The sequence below is a fragment of the Aquarana catesbeiana genome, linkage group LG04 (genome assembly GCF_042186555.1).
Source record: "Aquarana catesbeiana isolate 2022-GZ linkage group LG04, ASM4218655v1, whole genome shotgun sequence".
Taxonomy (NCBI): domain Eukaryota; kingdom Metazoa; phylum Chordata; class Amphibia; order Anura; family Ranidae; genus Aquarana; species Aquarana catesbeiana.
This window is the reverse complement of record NC_133327.1, coordinates 458116912-458136586: the sequence shown is the minus strand read 5'-3', so window position 1 is coordinate 458136586 and position 19675 is coordinate 458116912. Positions and strand designations below refer to the sequence as shown.

General features: G+C 43.1%; 1 protein-coding gene across 21 annotated transcripts in view; it reads right to left on the bottom strand.

The window, feature by feature from the left end:
- Positions 1-19675, bottom strand: part of AFDN (afadin, adherens junction formation factor) — a 386193-nt gene that overhangs the window by 181285 nt on the left and 185233 nt on the right. For 14 of the 21 annotated variants that reach the window (XM_073627519.1, XM_073627513.1, XM_073627512.1 and 11 more), the window contains exons 8-9: positions 12499-12651; positions 8882-8926 (exon numbers count right to left, since the gene is read on the bottom strand). In XM_073627519.1, the coding sequence (XP_073483620.1) occupies positions 8882-8926; positions 12499-12651 (198 nt within the window). The remainder of the gene's footprint in view (positions 1-8881; positions 8927-12498; positions 12652-19675) is intronic. The other 7 variants (XM_073627517.1, XM_073627516.1, XM_073627518.1 and 4 more) reach the window with 1 other exon arrangement.

Sequence of the window (19675 nt, the reverse complement as noted above, 5' to 3'; positions counted from 1 at the left end):
AACTTGTGTCACAATATAAAATATTCCATGGACTCGACATGCCTCTCAGCAAATAGCTTGGGGTGTCTACTTTCCAAAATGGGGTCATTTGGGGGGGTTTGAACTGTCCTGGCATTTTATGCACAACATTTAGAAGCTTATGTCACACATCACCCACTCTTCTAACCACTTGAAGACAAAGCCCTTTCTGACACTTTTTGATTACATGAAAAAATTATTTTTTTTTGCAAGAAAATTACTTTGAACCCCCACACATTATATATTTTTTTAAAGCAAATGCCCTACAGATTAAAATGGTGGGTGTTTTATTTTTTTTTTTCACACAGTATTTGCGCAGCGATTTTTCAAACGCATTTTTTGGGGAAAAAACACACTTTTTTACATTTTAATGCACTAAAACACACTATATTGCCCAAATGTTTGATGAAGTAAAAAAGATGATCTTAGGCCGAGTACATGGATACCAAACATGACATGCTTTACAATTGCGCACAAACGTGCAATGACAACAAAATAAATACATTTTTAAAAGCCTTTAAAAGCCTTTACAGGTTACCACTTTAGATTTACAGAGGAGGTCTACTGCTAAAATTACTGCCCTCGATCTGACCGTCGCGGTGATACCTCACATGCATGGTGCAATTGCTGTTTACATTTGACGCCAGACCGACGCTTGCGTTCGCCTTAGCGCGAGAGCAGGGGGGACAGGGGTGCTTTTTTTTTTTTTTTTTTTTTTCTTTATTATTTTTTTGCTTTTTTATCTTATTTTAAAACTGTTCCTTTCATTTTTTTTTTTTTTTAAATCATTTTTATTGTTATCTCAGGGAATGTAAATATCCCCTATGATAGCAATAGGTAGTGACAGGTACTCTTTTTTGAAAAAATTGGGGTCTATTAGACCCTAGATTTCTCCTCTGCCCTCAAAGCATCTGACCACACCAAGATCGGTATGATAAAATGCTTTCCCAATTTCCCAATGGCGCTATTTACATCCGGCGAAATCTAAGTCATAAAATGCTCGTAGCTTCCGGTTTCTTAGGCCATAGAGATGTTTGGAGCCACTCTGGTCTCTGATCAGCTCTATGGTCAGCTGGCTGAATCACCGGCTGCATTCTCAGGTTCCCTGTTGAGACAGGAGAGCCAGAGAAAAACACGGAAGACGGTGGGGGCATTCTCTCCCACTGCTTGTAAAAGCAGTCTAGAGGCTAATTAGCCGCTAGGATTGCTTTTACATGAAAGCCGACCGCTGGCTGAAAAGAATGATACCAAGATGATACCTAAACCTGCAGGCATCATTCTGGTATAACCACTCAAAGTCGTGAATGCTGTACCTGAAGACAAAAATATGGTTAACAATAAAGCACAGTAAACGGTAAAGTATAAAAAATTGCAGACCTGAAAAGCAAACATGATAAAACATAATAACAATAAAACATTGCAGAATAGAATACAGTAAAAAAGAGCAGAACAATAGAGAGAATAGAGAGAGAGAGAGAGAATAGAGAGAGAACAATAAAACTACAACTATTATTTTTTATTTTATATTTTTGTTTGTGTTTTTTTTTTTTTTTTTTTCTTTACACTTTTTTTGTAACTAACTTTTATAACTGTAACCGGTTCCAGGTTCGGGTCTCTCAAAATGCGATGGCATCTTGGGAGACCCTGTGAAAGTGTGCCTAGTCTGTGCAATGCTGTACCCTACGCTAATACTCAACTAGTGAATGGTAGCGTTCAAAACATTCACCAATGCAAAGACCAGGATTGTCAGGACAGGAGGGACAATAATAGCGGGTGTCACGCCTATATCCGCGCTTGCTGCAGACACAACATCTTTTTTGGGGGGGTTCGTTGGGTAGGGGTACTCGGGAGGACATAAAAATGCCTCTCATGCAGCCGACTGCATTTGGTTGGGGATGTGAATGGGGGAAGTACGGGTGCTGCAGAAGTGGTGGGTTCCCAATTAGGATTGGCGAATGCAGCAGGAAGGGCACTATGGGCACGACGGGCCTGTGTTTGTCTTCTTGGTGGCAGCGGGACACTACTTGTACTTGCCACCTCACCAGCTTGAACTGCACTTATGGGACTCGCCACGTCACCAAGTGTTACTGCAGTGCTGGTTTGACTACGACCGGGGTGTACTAGGCCGCTGGCGCTTGCCAGTTCACCAAAACGCTACCAAAAAAACTGTTAACGATCGCAGGGATCAGGCCTGACTCTGCGAACGCTGCAGTTATGCATTTAGTGTTTTGTAAGTGACAGTGATCGATCGATACTGCACTTGGGTGGGCTGGGCTGGGCCGGGCGGAGGGGCAAAACGCAGGTGCTAGCAGGTATCTGGGCTGATCCCGCTGACACTGCGTTTTTGGGAACCCTAAACTGCCGGGGACGCTAGTATAGATCTGATCGGATCAGATATTGATCAGTTCAGATACTATACCACTAAGGGAGGTGTACGGTGCGTGCATGGGTGTTAGCGCTACTGGCACTAACCTGACGCTGCCTGGGGCTGGTGCTTGCCAGTTCACCAAAACGCTACCAAAAAAAACTGTTAGCGATCGCAGGGATCAGGCCTGACTCTGCGAACGCTGCAGTTATGCGTTTAGTGTTTTGTAAGTGACAGTGATCGATCGATACTGCACTTGGGTGGGCTGGGCTGGGCCGGGCGGAGGGGTAAAACGCAGTTGCTAGCAGGTATCTGGGTTGATCCCGCTAACACTGCGTTTTTGGGAACCCTAAACTGCTGGGGACGCTAGTATAGATCTGATCGGATCAGATATTGATCCGTTCAGATACTATACCACTAAGGGAGGCGTATGCTGCGTGCGTGGGTGTTAGCGGTACTGGCGCTAATCTGACGCTGCCTGGGGCGACGCATATCACCGTCGGGTGATCAGGGGGCTAAATCTTTATTCGGTAATAAACGGCGGGTGCCCTGACACTATAAAAAATAAACTAACCAGCGTCACCCGTAACAGTTATACGATGATCAGTGGTGAAAGGGTTAACTAGGGGGCAATCAAGGGGTTAAAACATTTATTAGGTAGTATATGGGGGTCCCTGTCGCTATAAAACGCTGACGGCGAACCTAAATATTTACGTCCCTAACTAGCGTCACCAGCGACACTAATACAGTGATCAGAAAAATGATCGCTTAGCGACACTGGTGACGGGGGGTGATCAAGGGGTTAAAACTTTATTAGGGGGGGTTAGGGGGGTACCCTAGACCTAAAGGGGGCCTAACACTCACTGCCCTGACACTGTAACTGTCACAAACTGACACCAATACAGTAATCAGAAAAAAAAAAAAAAAACCTGCTTGGTGTCAGTTTGTGACGGGGGGGGGGTGATTGGGGGGGATCGGGGGGCGATCGGGGGGGGGGGATCGGGGTGTTTTGTGTGCCTGGCATGTTCTACTGTGTGTAGTGTGTTGGTGCACTCACATTGCAGTCTTCTCTCCTCGGCCCGGAACGGAAAATACCGAGCCGAGGAGAGATGACATCATTTCCTCTGCCTCTGTGTACAATACAGAGGCAGGGAAATGATCCCATTGGCTGAGAGCGATCGCGAGGGGGGGGCCACGAATGGATGGCCTCCCCCTCACCTCCGATCGCCGGGGGAGATTTGCCGACCGCCGCAGGCACCGGGGGGGGTCCGATCGGACCCCCCACCCGCGGGCAGGCAAGGACGTACATACACGTCCTTTTGCCTGCCCGTGCCATTCTGCCGACGTATATAGTCGTGCGGCGGTCGGCAAGTGGTTAATATGCTCTTAAAGCAAACCCATCTCTCCTCCGTATTCTTTGTTCCTAATATTTTATCCCAATTTATGCCTTTTAGCAAGGTTTGTAGTTTAGGGAAGTTGACTCTTTTGAAATTCAGTGTCTTTGTGTTCCCTTCATGTTTCCTATTTGTGTGATTTATACTGAAACTAATTGACCTGTGATCGCCGTTACCTAAATTGCCCCGTATTTCCACATCTGTTATCAGGTCTGTATTGTTGGTAATCAGTAGATCTAGTAATGTTTTATTTCTAGTTGGTGCGTCTACCATCTGACCCATAAAATTGTCCTGCAAGACACTAAGGAACTGGCGAGCCTTAAATGAATGCGCGGTTCCCTCCGCCCAGTCTATGTCTGGATAATTAAAATCCCCCATTATGATAACACTTCCCATCCTTGCTGCTAATCCAATTTGTGATAGGAGATCCGTCTCCACTTCCTCCCTCAGGTTAGGGGGCCTATAGCATACTCCCAGTATTATTTTCCCCTTAGCTTCATCCCTTTGGAGCTCTACCCATAAAGATTCCACCTCCTCCCTAGCCCCCTCAGTGATGTCATCTCTCACATTCGCTTGTACATTATTCTTGATATATAGGCATACCCCTCCCCCTTTTTTACCCTCTCTATCCTTGCGGTATAGGGTATACCCTTGAATGTTTGCCAGCCAATCATGAGAGCTGTTGAACCAGGTCTCTGAAATTCCCACAAAATCCAAATCCTCCTTGTACAACAGTATCTCTAGTTCACCCATCTTGTCCGCCATGCTCCTGGCATTGGTGAACATGCCACATAGTTTAGACCGGTCGCATATTGTCCTCGTATTGGGTGTTTCAAGATTGCAACCAGGACTTGCTACTATACTCACCTTGTGTTTTTGTGCTTTGGTTAACCTACCACTAATGCCCCCAATACTACCCTCTGGAATATCTTCCGCGCTGGCTATCAGTGTCTCTGGACCCTCCCCCCCATCGCCTAGTTTAAAAACCCCTCTAACTTTTTGGCCACCTTCATTCCCAGCAGATCTGCACCCTCCTCATTTAGGTGCAGTCCGTCCCTTCTATAGTACCGGTTACCGACTGATAAGTCAGCCCAGTCCTCCAGGAACCCAAACCCCTCCTTACTACACCAGCTCTTCAGCCACTTGTTTACTTCCCTAATCTCCCTCTGCCTTTCTGGTGTGGCTCGATGTACCGGTAGTATTCCTGAGAACACTACCTTGGAGGTCCTTTTCCTCAATTTAGCTCCTAAGTCCCTAAAATCGTTCTTTAGGACACTCCATCTGCCTCTGACTTTGTCATTGGTGCCAATGTGCACCATGACAGCCGGGTCTTCCCCAGCCCCTCCCAGTAATCTGTCCACAAGATCCGTGATGTGCCGAACCCGAGCGCCCGGTAGACAACATACTGTTCGGCGCTTCAGGTTAGGTTACAGATTGCCCTCTCTGTCCTTCTAAGAATTGAGTCCCCTACCACCAGAATCTGTCTTTCCTTTCCCTTTGCTGCCCCCCCACTCTCACTGGAGGAGTTCTTCCCCTGGCAGCTAGAAGAGTCCCTCATCTCCAGCAGTGCTGGTCCCTGACTGGTTACACCAATGTCACTCAATGGAGCGTACTTATTGGGATGCTCCAGTCCTGGATCGGCCTCTCTGGCACTTCCCCCTCTACCCCTCCTGACTGTCACCCATCTACTCTTTGCTAGTGCCTGCACCTCTTTGTCTCCACCCGCCTCTGTGCTGGCCCCTGCCGGCACCTGCCGTGTATGTTCCTGGCTCACCTTTAGTATGGAGGGACTTCTCAGTGCTGACAGTTGCTTCCCCAGATTCAGAACCTGGGCTTCCAGGGAGACAATGTGCTTACATTTTGCACAGCAGTATTCGCCCTCGATCGGATGATCAAGGAACGCATACATGCGGCAAGATGTACAAAGAGTCGCCTCTCCACACCCGCCGGGCATCGTACCTATTAAATTTAGTGAGGATTTGGGGATTTTACCCTGTCCAAATTACCTAACAGCTAGCTTCCTGGCACTAATACTAAAGACAATACACAGGTACACGACAATACACAGGTACACAATACACAAGTACTAACGTTCCACACACACTACTCAGACAACACTCAGATACTCACACTACACAGGTACTATGACCCCTGTTATAACCTCCTGTTTTAAACTCTTGTTTTTAACTCCCACTTAATCCAGCTCCACTTACACCAAGCTCCACAGCTTCAGACTGAGCACGCTCAGACTGAGTCCTACAACCAGTTAAATAGGCACCTGTGAAGAATTAACCACACCCCTTAATTGATAGACTGATGAAACCAGGAAAAAAAAAAAAAAAAAAAAAAAAAGCTATTTAAAAAGTGACAGCAAAAGGCAAATTAAAAACTAAAAGGAAAAGCCCCCAAAATGCAACCCAGCAAACAGACAGCAAACAGCAACAGACAGCAAACAGCAACAGACAGCAAACAGCAACAGACAGCAAACAGCAACAGACAGCAAACAGCAACAGACAGCAAACAGCAACAGACAGCAAACAAACACCAAGACTTGTATAGTTCAAGGCCGGAACACTAGGATATAGGTGAGGGCGCGCCTTAATGCTGAAGAGGACTTGTCCGTGGGTCTAGGGAGCCCCGCTCTCAGCTCGCCAGACCAGGTCCATTGCGTACTGAGAAGGACCACATCTGCTACGAGGCCCTTTTCCCCATTTCAGACTGTGGAAGACATTTAAACTTTCCTCCTGCGATACTTGTAACAATGTCATCCAGGGTAGCCCCAAACAGACAATTGCCTTAAAATGGTAACCCAGTCAGAGCTTTTTTTAGAAGCCCAGCCCGCAGACCAAACACTTAAGCCCCAATACATGTCTAAGCACCACTGCAGAAACAGAACGCTTAGCAACCAAGGGAACTGCGTCCAAGAGACATCGCATACAAACTGCAGCCCCCAGACCGACTGGTTCGCCAACTCAGAGAAAGCAGAGGAAATCTGCTGCCCCCCCAGATAGGTCAGCCGGATCCTTAAAAGCTGGAGACTCCTCTACCAGAATCATGGTCGCCTTGCGCAACATAGAGACAGGGGGAGCCACTACTGGTGGAACAGTCCACTCTTTAAGGAGGGACCCCACAAAGGGGTACCTCACATCGAAGCGCCTTTGGAACCACAAAAGGGACACTTTGGACACACCCAGTCTTTACGAACACTGGCCGAGACCCTGCACAGGGGGCGCCTACGGATGCCCTGCACAGGGGGCGTCTACGGATGCCCTGCACAGGGGACAATCTCCAAGGCCCCTCACGGGGAGGGGGCATCCACCAAGGCCCCTCACGGGGAAGGGGCATCCACCAAGTTAAATTAGTGAAGGGTCGCCGCAGAGGGCACAGATCTGCGGATGCCTGGTCACCCACCCAACCATCAGGTGCCAAGGTGTACCCCCCATAGTGACAACCCTGGAGGGGGGGTGGACAGAGTGTCCGAAGCACCTAAAGCCAGAGGCCTGGGCCTCACCCGGGGAAGGGGAGGGGAGTGGAGGAGAACCCCAGGAGGAACTCACCACCCCAGGGAGTGCCCGCACCCCTCACCACTCCGGGAAAGGAGAGGGGAAGTCCCTTACTTACCTCTCCAGCGAGTGCGCAGGTAACGCTCCCAGACAGATCCTCCTCGCCACCGAAGTGGGGGGCTTTTGGCCATGAGAAAAGGTGCGACACAGGTTGAGATGCAGACGTATGCGACCTCGCGGAACAGTTAACTCGCAGGGCCAGCCCCCGTCCAGTTGGGGCTACTTCGCGGCCAACCTAGCTCGTAGCTGCGGTTTGCACGCGCTCGCTGGCCAGACTGGGGATATCACTGGATCTTAGTGTCCAGCCTGTCGCCCAGTCCAGCAGTTGATTGTGGATCTCACAGGAAAAATCCAAGAGAAAAAAAAGTAGCTTAAAAAGCAAAAACAAAAAATTGCCAGGACCAGAGATCTCAGCTGGGAACTAGGTCCTTACTCCTGACTAGGCAGAAAAAAAAACTGAAAACCTATAGCAGAGAGGGGGGTGTATATCACCTAGGACTGCCTATAGGCGTAACCAAGTCTTTTTTCTGCTTAGTGTCCTACTCCTGTAGGGGGCGATATAACCCTGTGGTTCTGAATAATGGAGCGCTGTGTCTGTCAACGAACGAATGAGAAAGAAAGTTTATTGCTCTTATTTTAAAAATCACACTGAATAACTATTTGTTTAGGCCTAAAAATCACACCTTCGTATTTTTGCCTGTGTTTTTTGCTGAAATCAATGTAAAAGCATCAAACTGCATGGCAGCTCTTGTTGCAGCATGCGTCAGTCTGTGTTAATGTGCAACGTACAGTGCAATTTGTGTTTTAATTCATTTCCATTGATCTCAAAAAAGGTGTGAATGGGTCCTTAGGGCTCTGGGGCTAGCAAAGAATGCTGTGACTTTATGCCCCAGTAAATGGTAAAAAGCAGGTTGTGTCTACCCATGACTGCAATCAATCTTTGAAAAGCATTATCTGAATTAAAATAAACAACGTTAAAGTATACGTTTACCTTTATAGAAGAAAAAAAACAAAAAGAACTAACACCCTCCCAACTCCCTCATATTAACCTCAGAGTGATAAGCTGTTTGAGTCCATGCATTATAGCTGTCTGGGGGATCTGAAAGCCCCACTCTTCTACCCCTTTTTCTGTAGGGCTTTCAGGACAGTTCAGCACAAAATAGGATTGGTCAAAGCAGTTACGCGAATCATCTGACTCATCCTGGAAAGGCCTACAGAAAGAGCGGGATTTTAAATCCCCGGACCGCTACACCGACTGCGCAAAAGTTCATCACCCATGGACATAAGTACAGTGGGGAGGTGTAGGGTGTTTTTATTTTAAAATATTTGGCAAAATGTTTTGTTGTTATGCATCAGTGCACTGTGCACAATGTTACTTGCACAATAAACTAAATATCACAAATAGGAGGCCAATACAGGTAATCTCTTTATGTTTGCTAAAAGAATATGAAACAAGACAAAATCAGGAAAAATGCAAGCGAGATTTTGAAACAGATGAGCACTTGATCCACTGTGTCATTAGTTTGTAAACACGTTATTACCTTCACAAGAATGAAAGTTGTAGTAGGCAAAGTGGTTCCTTCTGCCTGAGGACAGAACACACACAAAGACAGGACCCAGGAAAGGACACCACCAGCAGAACAGACCATGCAGAGCATGCCAAGAAAAGCAGTAAGAGAGAAGACAGGAAAGTGTGAATTGGCAGCCTAGAACATCCAAATATTGTGTTTTTATTTTAATCAAGTATGACACATACTTTTAGTGGTGGCATTTATGTTAAATGGGAACCTAGTGCGGTTTTTGGTTTCTAATATTAAAAACATGCACACATTTATTGGTAACAAAGGACATTTTTTTCTGCAGGTGTCACTACCACTGTACTTTCTGTGAAGAATTTTTATAGAATTAGTAAAACCTGTTCATAAAATTACATAACAATGCAGACTGCCACACGCTGAAACAATAAAAAATATATATATATATAAATATATATATTTGAATTTACAGCTATTTCCCATTTAACTCATGTGCAAGTTCACAAATAAAATACTTAATGGTAAGATTAAAAAGTGAGCAAGATGTGTGAAAAGTTATGTTGCAGAACAGACTATTAAAGAGCAAGGAAGCATGGGTGAAATCCTCAGTCTGAAATCCACCTGCCTTTACCAATGTTAAACATGTGAATGCCAAAAGTATGAGCATGACCTGTATATATTGCATGTTCTCTACCAGAAGACAACTTCTTTCGCCAAATACCTCACTAGGCTACTTATCTTGCTGATCTATTTATGTCCAGTCCTCCACCCAAAATCACAAGGATGTTTTTAGAAGTGCATTACCTCCTGTGCCTGAAATGGGCACACTTTTGCTAGTCCGTTAAGATGGACTTCAAGCTAAACCATCATCTGGTCATTAACCCCTTTTCACTGGCAAGGCAGTACGGACCTATAGAAGTGCCCGCAGGTGGCCAAGTCAGTACGGCGTATGGACCTCCTTTGTCCCTCTACCATAAGCTCATGGTCACTTCAATGACCATAAGCTTATATCAGAATTGTTCAGCAGACTCTGCTGAACAATTATATAACTCTGATCAGTGGATTACAACCCACTGTTCAGAGTTATTAACCCCTAATGTGACTGAGTGACTTAGTAAACATGCGTTTACTAAGCTCTCCCCGGTAGAAGAGGCACAAATTGATCACTGCTATGTACCCACTGACAGCGGATATATTGTAACCGCAAGTGTTACAATGTATCAGACTGTCACCTTCTGAATGAATGGAATCTCTATACAGATTCTCATTCATTAAAGTAAAGTGATACAGAGAAGGGGGACTATCTTCAGTCCCTTTCCCTGTCTCAAAAAAATTGATATGGGGGTCGGTTTAGACCTCTGATATCTAACCAAAGAGCCCCCCCCAAAAAAAAACTGTCTGCGGCCCGAGCCCAACCTTTTCAAGCCAATTAGAGCCTCAGCCTCTAATCATGTGGCTTGAAAAGAAAAAAAAAAAAAAACCTCATACAAATCCGGCGCCCCAATGCCCCTAATGGACCGGACACTCCTGGTAAGACCACTTTCACATGGAGTTGACTCTGTCAAGCACAAATGCTTGCTAAGTGGGGGATCTGTCTGCTGTTCGATTTTCACCATTTTGCAAAAAAGTGCAATTTAAAATTTACAAATATTTGTTATTTATTAACTCAATACATGTTATGCTTTTATATTTAGTAGGGGTTTAGCAGGGATTTTGTAAAATTAGCTGTGTTTTATTCTACTGATAATGGTTTTAGTGTATTTTTTGCAAATATATTGGTTTGATAAACATTTGCACAAATACCGCAGGGTCTAAAAAATCAGTAGCACCTTCTTTTTATTCTAGAGGTCATATTCTTTCGGAAAATATATGGTTTTGGGGGTCTCTCACTAATTCTGAAAGCTGTAAGCAAAAAATGAAAACCTTCAGATTTATTTGGAGAAATTTGGATATGCACACTTTTGCGTCTGTTCAATTTTCACCATTTTGCAAAAAGGCACAATATAAAAGTTACAAATATTTGTTATTTATTAACTCAATACATGTTAGGCTTTTATATTTATTAGGGGTTTAGAATGAATTTTGTAAAATTAGCTGTATTTTTATCTGCTAATAATGGTTTTAGTGTATTTTTGGCAAATATATTGGTTTGATAAACATTTGCGCAAAATCTAGCGGGGTCTAAGAAAATCAGTAGCACCTTCTTTTTATTCTACGGATCATGTGTTTTCAGAAAATATACAGTTTGGGTGGTCTTTCACAAATTCTGAAAGCTATAAGTGAAAAATAAAAAAGCAAAGAGGAAAAATTGCAAAAATGGTCTGGCCACCAGAGTGTATAAAATGGAGCACAGGGCCTGGAAGCGAAAGGGTTAAAAGCTAAACACCACCTATGCTGCATGGAAGGTACCCTCTAGTACTGCATATTACCACTGGCATTTCTGTATGCTGTTTTAACTTGTTCTGCAGCACCTACTTCCCATCCCCAGATACTCTGCAGCCATCAATTTTTCTAGAGGAAAGTATCTACGGTATATGCCGTTAATCATGCACCTGCTCTGGATGCTCAGGTTTTTTAAAAGCACTACCACATCAGATCACAGCAGTATAAGGAAACCTCATTAGTTTCATTGATCAGATGTCTTATCTTTCAGGTAAAAGTTTCAAATTTTGGATAAATAACAGTGCACCCAATTTGATCTAGAACAAAGTTTTGATCTGGAAAACACTCACAGATTTATAAAAAAGGCCCGATATATGCACTTGTCTAACCATATGAACAGGGTTCTATGCAGGACCTGAATAAATCAGAATAATAGAATAATTACTGTTCTGATTTTTTAAACAAGCAGACCTCTACAAATGTTTGAGGTGATGGACAGAGTAGGGAACAGAAGTTGGGCATCAAACACTTATTATTCTGCCAATAAATAGTCTATAACCATATTGCCATCTGGCCAGTTCTATTTCAATTAGAAATTAAGAACAAACATATAAAGTAAAGCAGCGCTTACAAGCATTTTACAAGTACAATCGTTCAATTTATACCCACGCACTGTATTTAAAGAATCACTTAAAGTACCACTTTCTGTGATTCTATTAAAGCTTTGGGACATACTGCTGTGAAATGCTGATTGAGATCTGGATCTTTTACAGAAAATTCCCAAAAATTAGCAGAAGGAGGGTCCTGCTCCAATCTGACCCCCTGGAACCCTTCTTAATGAACCATCTCACATGGGTTTCTTCTTGATGAACCCTCAGATTTTTGAACTCTGTAAAGCCAACTAAAAAAACCATGTTATCCCCAAAAAGAAGAATGAAAAAAAAAACATTTCTTTGATCCTTGAACTGTTGAGCATAGTGAAATACATAATTTATTAAAAATGACCGTAGAGATTATAATGAATACTGTATTGTAATGAAGCACAAGCTTGCCTAGCAAAATAGGTCATAATCAATTAACCAAAAATGCTTGGAGGAGTTTCTAAATTCACAAGGTCAACCATGAATAAACCTTTTAATTAAATGTGCATAATGAGCTTATGATAAGATTAGCCCATGCATTTTGAAAATGTTGCATGTTAAAACTAGTGTACCACACCTAAAAAACATTTCATGTCTTACCTGGACTTAATTCTACCAAGTAAGGCAGTTTATCTGGTGAAAGTGAGTAACCATAGGCATCCATCCTCTCTTTTGATGGCTTGCCCTCAAGTTTCCTGTTTTTCTTTGAGAAGTAATCTGAAGGTCTTCTTTTCAACTGAAACACAAGTTCCCCTAAAAAAAATTAAAAAGGCATATTTAATCAGAAAAGGAAACCGATGTTGGAATAAAGAAAGTAAAATTAAATGCATTAGATAACAAATAAAATATTGACAGTTTAGTTAAACTACTGTTAAATCAACATTTGTCTCACAACAGCTTTTATGGTCAATGCATAACATTTGATTCTGCTGCGGAGATTTCAAAAATCTTTTGGCCCAAAAGAAGCGTTAAAATGTAGAACTACACACAAATCCCACTTTTTTCACAGTACTATCTAGAAGCCCCAAATCTTAAGACACTATATAATGCAATGCCAACATTTCCAGCACTGAAACATCCTAAAAACAATAATGCCAGTTTAAGGAGTAGAAACCTAACATATTGTGGCTTATGGAGAAAATATTCGAGAATCCATGAAAGTTTGCAGTAGGATAAAATTATCTCAACTACTTACTGTCTCCCAAACAATTCCTTTGAAACTGATCTCAAAAGCATCCAAGTGACCCACAAACTGCATATTATTTTCTAATTTTAAGAAAATTAACATACACATTGAATAAAGAAAGACTTAAAACATGTTTCTCTGCTTACATTAGGATGTTTCTATTGTAATATGATCAGGTAAGACACATACTTTTCAGTAACAATGGTGAGATCTCAAATGTATAAACATTAAGCAGTTGAAACACTATGTAGAGTCAAACCCCTGTGCCCCCCCCCCCGAAAAAAAATAAAGAAATCTGTTCTAGGTTTACCACGGTATGCAAACCCAATATTGTAGTGATTTTAGTCACTTAATACTTCTAAGTGACTGCAGCCCACCAAGATACACACAAACTGATATCTACTAATATTGTGTAACAAATTGTATTGCGCCATCACTTGTAAGTAACATAACCAGAGTCCATCAAATAAGGTCCAACAAAATCCAAATCTTGTGTGCAATCACTTCCAGTGTTTCAACACAAAGTGTGTGAAATATCCATCTTGTCCACCATCAAGAAACTTGCAAACTGCTTACCAAATGATAAGACTTCTTAATATCATATGAGCTTGCCCTTCATCAAGTGGTGGAGGATGGCATACATTAAAGTGATCGTAAAGTCTCATTTTTTTCCCCTTAAAAATAACAAACATGTTATTACTTCCCTCCTCTGTGCAGTGGATTTGCACAGAGCAGCCCGGATCCTCCTCTTCTCGGCTCCTTCCTCGTGTTCAGTGCCCCCACAGCAAGCAGCTTGCTATGGAGGGCACAGAGCTGAGTCGCAGCTCCCTGTGTCCATTTAGACACAGAGCCCCAGCCCTGCCCTCTCCAAATTGGCTAGCTGACTTTGACAGCAGCGACAACCAATGGACATCACTGGACAGAGAGGGGGCTCAGGTAAGTAATAGGGGGGCTGCTGCACACAGAAGGCTTTTCATCTCAAGACCCCTTTCAGACTGGAGTGGTGCATTTAAAAAAGTTATAGTGGCGCTTTACCACTGTTGTAGAGGTGCTTTTCGAATGCTAGCGGAACGCTTTTAACCCCCACTAGCACGTGAAGAAAGGGTTAATAGTGCCCGTGTTATGGCTATTTCAATGGGCAGGGCGCCCCTAAGATGCTGCTTGCAGGACTTTGCTTCCCGTCCTGCAATCACACAGCTCCAGTCTGAGAGCACTTGGGCTTTCACACTGGGGTGGCTTGAGAGATGCTTTTCAGGTGCCTTACAGGCTCTATATTTAGGGCTAAAATGCCTAAAAAGCACCCCAGTGTGAAAGGGGTCTAATAGATAGAATGCATTAAGATAAACCTTCTGCCTTTACAAGCCCTTTAAATATTCCAACAAGGTCCTCTATTTCTCAATTGGCTATAAAAACTCAGTTAATTTCAAACACAGTGGAGAAAAGAAGACAAATCACATATAATGTAATACCACAATTAATAAACAGCAATTGGGATATCAACTGTTTTATCAGCAGTAGATATAGATCCCTGTTTGTAAAAGAGGAATTTATTCCCTTTCAATTGACATGTGGTGTTGACTGTTTGTGACTCCTTCCCACTTTCTTTTCATTCAAGCAAAGCTTTACTGATAAGGAATAGCTGTATTATCGTGGGTCTTCAACCATAACTATTTAAAACAAGCAGTTTTACCTTTCTATATAAAATTTTCACTAAGATGCAATACTTATTTTTACTCACTAAATGAAACTCTTCGATGGTGTTAACATAGAGCTGCCGTCTTAAAATAAAATAAGTTATATAACTTTTTATTAAACTTTCATTAGTATAAATATGATTTAGGGAATTACATTTATAACTTTTTGTTAATCTTTGTGAACAGTAATAGTGAGTAATTTCCTCTTCCACCTACATTATATCGTGCTCCAATACCAGTCAGAGCGTGTTGCCAAGTCCCGGGAAGACTTCCTACCTGACAAAACGTGCAGAGCATATGTTCTGACCGCAGCGCAACAGGTTGCGATTTGTCTTTCTCTACTGTGTTTCAATTCAACTTAGTTTTTGGAGCCAAGGGAGAAGCAGACGACCTTTTTGGAATATTAAAATGTACACTATCTTCCACCACTTGAAGGGCAAACTCTTATGATCTCATAATATTAAGATCTTATCGCTTGGTAAGCAGTTTGCAAGCTTCTTGGTGGTGGACAAGATCACTATTGCACTTTTCGTTGAAACACTGGTAGTGATTGCACACAAGTTTGGGATTTCGATGGACTTTATTTGATGGACACTGGTTATTTTACTTAAAGCGGAGGTCCGCCGATTTTTTTTTGTTGTTTTTAAAGTCAGCAGCTACAAATACTGTAGCTGCTGACTTTTAAAATAAGGACACATACCTGTCCAGGGCGCCCACGATGTTGGCACCCAAAGCCGATCTATCCCTTGGCTGTTGGGTGCTTCTGCCGCCATCTTTGGTAAGGTAATCAGGAAGTGAAGCCTTGCGGCTTCACTTCCTGGTTCCCTACTGCACATGCAAGACTCGCGCTGCGCTATCCAACTGGTCCCTGCTGTCTTCTGGGACCTGTGGGATAGCGGGGGGGGGGGGGGGGAACGGGACGGAGAAGGCACGGGAAGTAGCGTAGATACCCGCGGGTGGCTCGGGTATCTTGCCCGGAAGTGGGAGTAAAATACCTGTATTGGACAGGGATCTGCTCCCCCCTGAAAGGTGCCAAATATGACACCGGAGGAGGGGGGGACCGGAAAAGCAGAAGTTCCATTTTTGGGTGGAACTCCGCTTTAACCACTAAGAGACAGGCAGGATGTTAAAAAAAAGTCCTGCAAGCAGCATCTTTGGAGCGGTGTATACCGCTGCTCCACCACTCCTGCCCATTGAAATGAATGCGCACCGCTGCCGAAGCGCCTGCAAAGCGTTTCGGCAGCAGCGCTGAATGGGCGAAATTAAACCCTTCCTCGGCCGCTAGCTGGGTTAAAAGCGCCCCGCTAGCAGCCGAATAGCGCCGCTAAAACTAACAGCGTCTTACCGTCAACGCATGCCCGCTCCAGTGTGAAAGCAACTTAAGTAATAAGTGATACAGAAAATTTTTTACATTTAAACATTTATTAAACAGAACAAACCTCCAATCAGTTCACTTGTATGTATAATTTAGATTAAAAAAGAATAACTATATCTTAAATATTAAATACACAAAAACAGGTAATCAAAACTTTGACGAAAAAAAATGGGCTAACTTTACTACTTATTTTTTTTTTTTTTTTATTTCATAAATTTAAAAAAAAAAAATTGCCTTTGAAAGACCGCTGCGCACCGTGTGACATAAAATATTGCAACAACCGCTATTTTATTCCCTAGGGTCTCTGCTAAAAAAGATATATATAATGTTTGGGGGTTCTAAGTGATTTTCTAGCAGAAAATACAGGATTTTTACTTGTAAGCAACAAATGTCAGAAATGATTTAGTCTTTAAATGGTTAATCTGAGAACTTCTACACACAGAGTTCAGTTCATTGATAAAAGAACTTAAAGGAGATACAATGTATCTTCTTATCAGACTTGGCAGGCTGCCCAGGGAGGAGAGAATCTTCTCCACAGATAACCTCAGGAAACTTGCATTGACTTCTATTACAGAAGTAATTTGCAAGTCCTGCTGAAGTTATAATCGGCTTTTTTTATCAGCACAATTGGCAGATGCTGACAGGTTAATATTGCACTACAGAAGCAAATACTCTTGCGCACAGGTGTGTAAGTTTGATGATCCCAAGGGTTCTGAAAGGACAGTGAATTTCGGCCTTGCTGCTCTCCAGGATGGGATTATCCTAGTAGTAGACGATAAGAAAAAAGAAAGAGCGCACTGGCCTAGTGCATTATCCTTAGGATGAATTTATTAAAAACAAGATTAAAATCTACTCACAAAAGGTTGGAAGAAAAAAAAACAAAAAAAAAAAAAACGCACTGTATATAGTCGCAAAGCGATTGATCCACTGGTAGCAGTTTCCAGGTCCTAGGAGGAGGACATACGAACCACTGCTGGCTAACACGTTTCGAAGGTGTCCCTTCTTCATCAGAGCCTTAGCTGTGCTAGTCTCTTGCACCTATTTATACAAGTGTCTATCTGGGAAATTCATCTTAGATTAGTACTGGGACCCCTCCCTTAATTGGTAGGAGGTTCCAAAAAGGGGGGGTGGACCTCAGCCGCACTGTTATAGCGATAATTTATTAGTTTATTGTATTCTATTTTGTTTTATTTTATTTCATTTCATTCGACTCACTATACTCCATTTCACTTTGCATGCACACTGGGAATGCAAGTATCCAGCAATAAGCTGACCCGGATCTGTTGGTAAATACTGTACATCCAACAGTCCCGGATCCAGCCATTGGGAATTGCCAAATATCATAGAGAATATGTATGTTGAATATTATGAGTATTATAAATTCAGCGTTGCAATAAGGGAAGCCATAGCTCTCACCTTCACAAAGGACCCCTCTACGATGGCTGCAGCTACTCTGGCCTCCATAGCCGACAGCTTGCATCCAGTCTCTTGTCCCGATGCGCTGTCTCGGCGAGTGGAACGCACGCTGCGCCATTGCTTCCTGGTTGCAATCCACTAGGCGGAAGTGCGGTCATGACGTCCTTTCCCGTGTGCCCATTGGCGCACGGGGGGTTGACGTCTAATCGTAAACAATAGCCGCCATGTTGCAGAGGAAAAAGATAGAGGGCAAAGTTAGACAAACCGTCCGGACCATGAATAAGAGGGATAGCATAAGGAGCACTTCGCTCACAGAGGAGCCTCTGAGGGAGGCGAAATCGTTAACTCATGATAACCGGATCCGGGACTGTTGGATGCACATACTGTTAGGAAACCGTATATATTAACAATAAACAACGCGACGCGAATACTATTAACCGGTTCCCGACCGGCGCACGCCTATGTACGTCGGCAGAATGGCACGGCTGGGCAAATGGACTTACAGGTACGTCCATTTGAATTCCCCGCCGTGCCATTGCATGCGCGCCGGCCAGGAGCTCCGTGAGTCGGGTCGCGGGTCCCGCGGACTCGATGGCCGCGGGGATACCCGCGATCGCCTCACGGAGAGGACGAACGGGGAGATGCTGATGTAAACAGCATCTCCCCGTTCTGCCTAGTGACAGTGTCCCTCGATTTCTGCTCCCTGTCATCGGAGCAGAGATCAGTGACGTCACACACACACAGCCCATACCCCTACAGTTAGTAATCACTTCCCTAGGACATACTTAACCCCTCCCCGCCCCCTAGTGGTTAACCCCTTCACTGCCAGTGTCATTTACACAGTAATCAGTGCATTTTTAATCGCACTGATCGCTGTATAAATGACAATGGTCCCAAAAATGTGTCAAAAATGTCCGACATGTCCGCCATAACATCCCAGTTACAATAAAAATCGCTGATCACCGCCATTACTAGTAAAAAAAAAAAAAAATTATAAAAATGCCATAAAACTATCCCCGATTTAGTAAACGCTATAACTTTTGCGCAAGCCAATCAATAAACGCTTATTGCGATTTTTTTTTTACCAAAAATATGTAGAAGAATATGATCGGCCTAAACTGAGGAAAAAAATGTTTTTTTATATATTTTTGGGGGATATTTATTATAGCAAAATGTAAAAAATAATGCGTTTTTTCAAAATTGTCGCTCTTATTTTGTTTATAGCGCAAAAAATAAAAAAATACAAAATCGCAGAGGCGATAAAATACCACCAAAAGAAAGCTCTATTTGTGGGAAAAAAAGGATGTCAATTTTGTTTGGGAGCCACGTCGCACGGCCGCGGAATTGTCAGTTAAAGCGACTCAGTGCTGAATCGCAAAAAATACTATGGTCAGGAAGGGGGTAAAATCTTCCGGGGCTGAAGTGGTTAAGAACGTAAGTAGTGTAAATAACAATCAACAGAAAACAATGTATATTATACACAATCCCAAAGTAAATATCCATCTTCATTTCAAACAGAAACACAAACAAAACAATAATACTAAAGCAAAGAACAACAGGAACAAAACCAGCCATAAAATCAAATATAAGAAAGACAATAACAGTGGTCAGGTCAAGAGAAGGAGGCTATTCACATATAAGACCCCCCACCAACAACATTCCAACACTAAGAGTCAACGAGATTCTAACACATCTAGACAATACCCTGCTAATAACACCCCTACTAAGAATAGACCATCTTTGGCTACAAAGATTAGCGGCACCACAGGGATCAATGCCAACCTACCTAGAGAAACGAAAGGAAAAAAAACCCCCATCAATAAGAAATCCTACAAACATGAAGAGCGTGAAAATTTACAGATTGAAGAGAGAATATCCACCATACCATTAGACAGTGAGAACTGTACCCCACCTCCATTCACAACCTGCGCCTCAAGCACTCTGCCTGAAAGCGCAAATATCAACTTGGACGTTGATTTCCAATTGTCCAAAGATATTCAAACCTATAATCCTTTTTCAGTCCTGGAGTTAGAGGCAAATGGTACTAGTATATCAGAGATTACACCCCCTCTGGTTTTTTTTAGAGAAAGCAGTTGCAGCAATAGA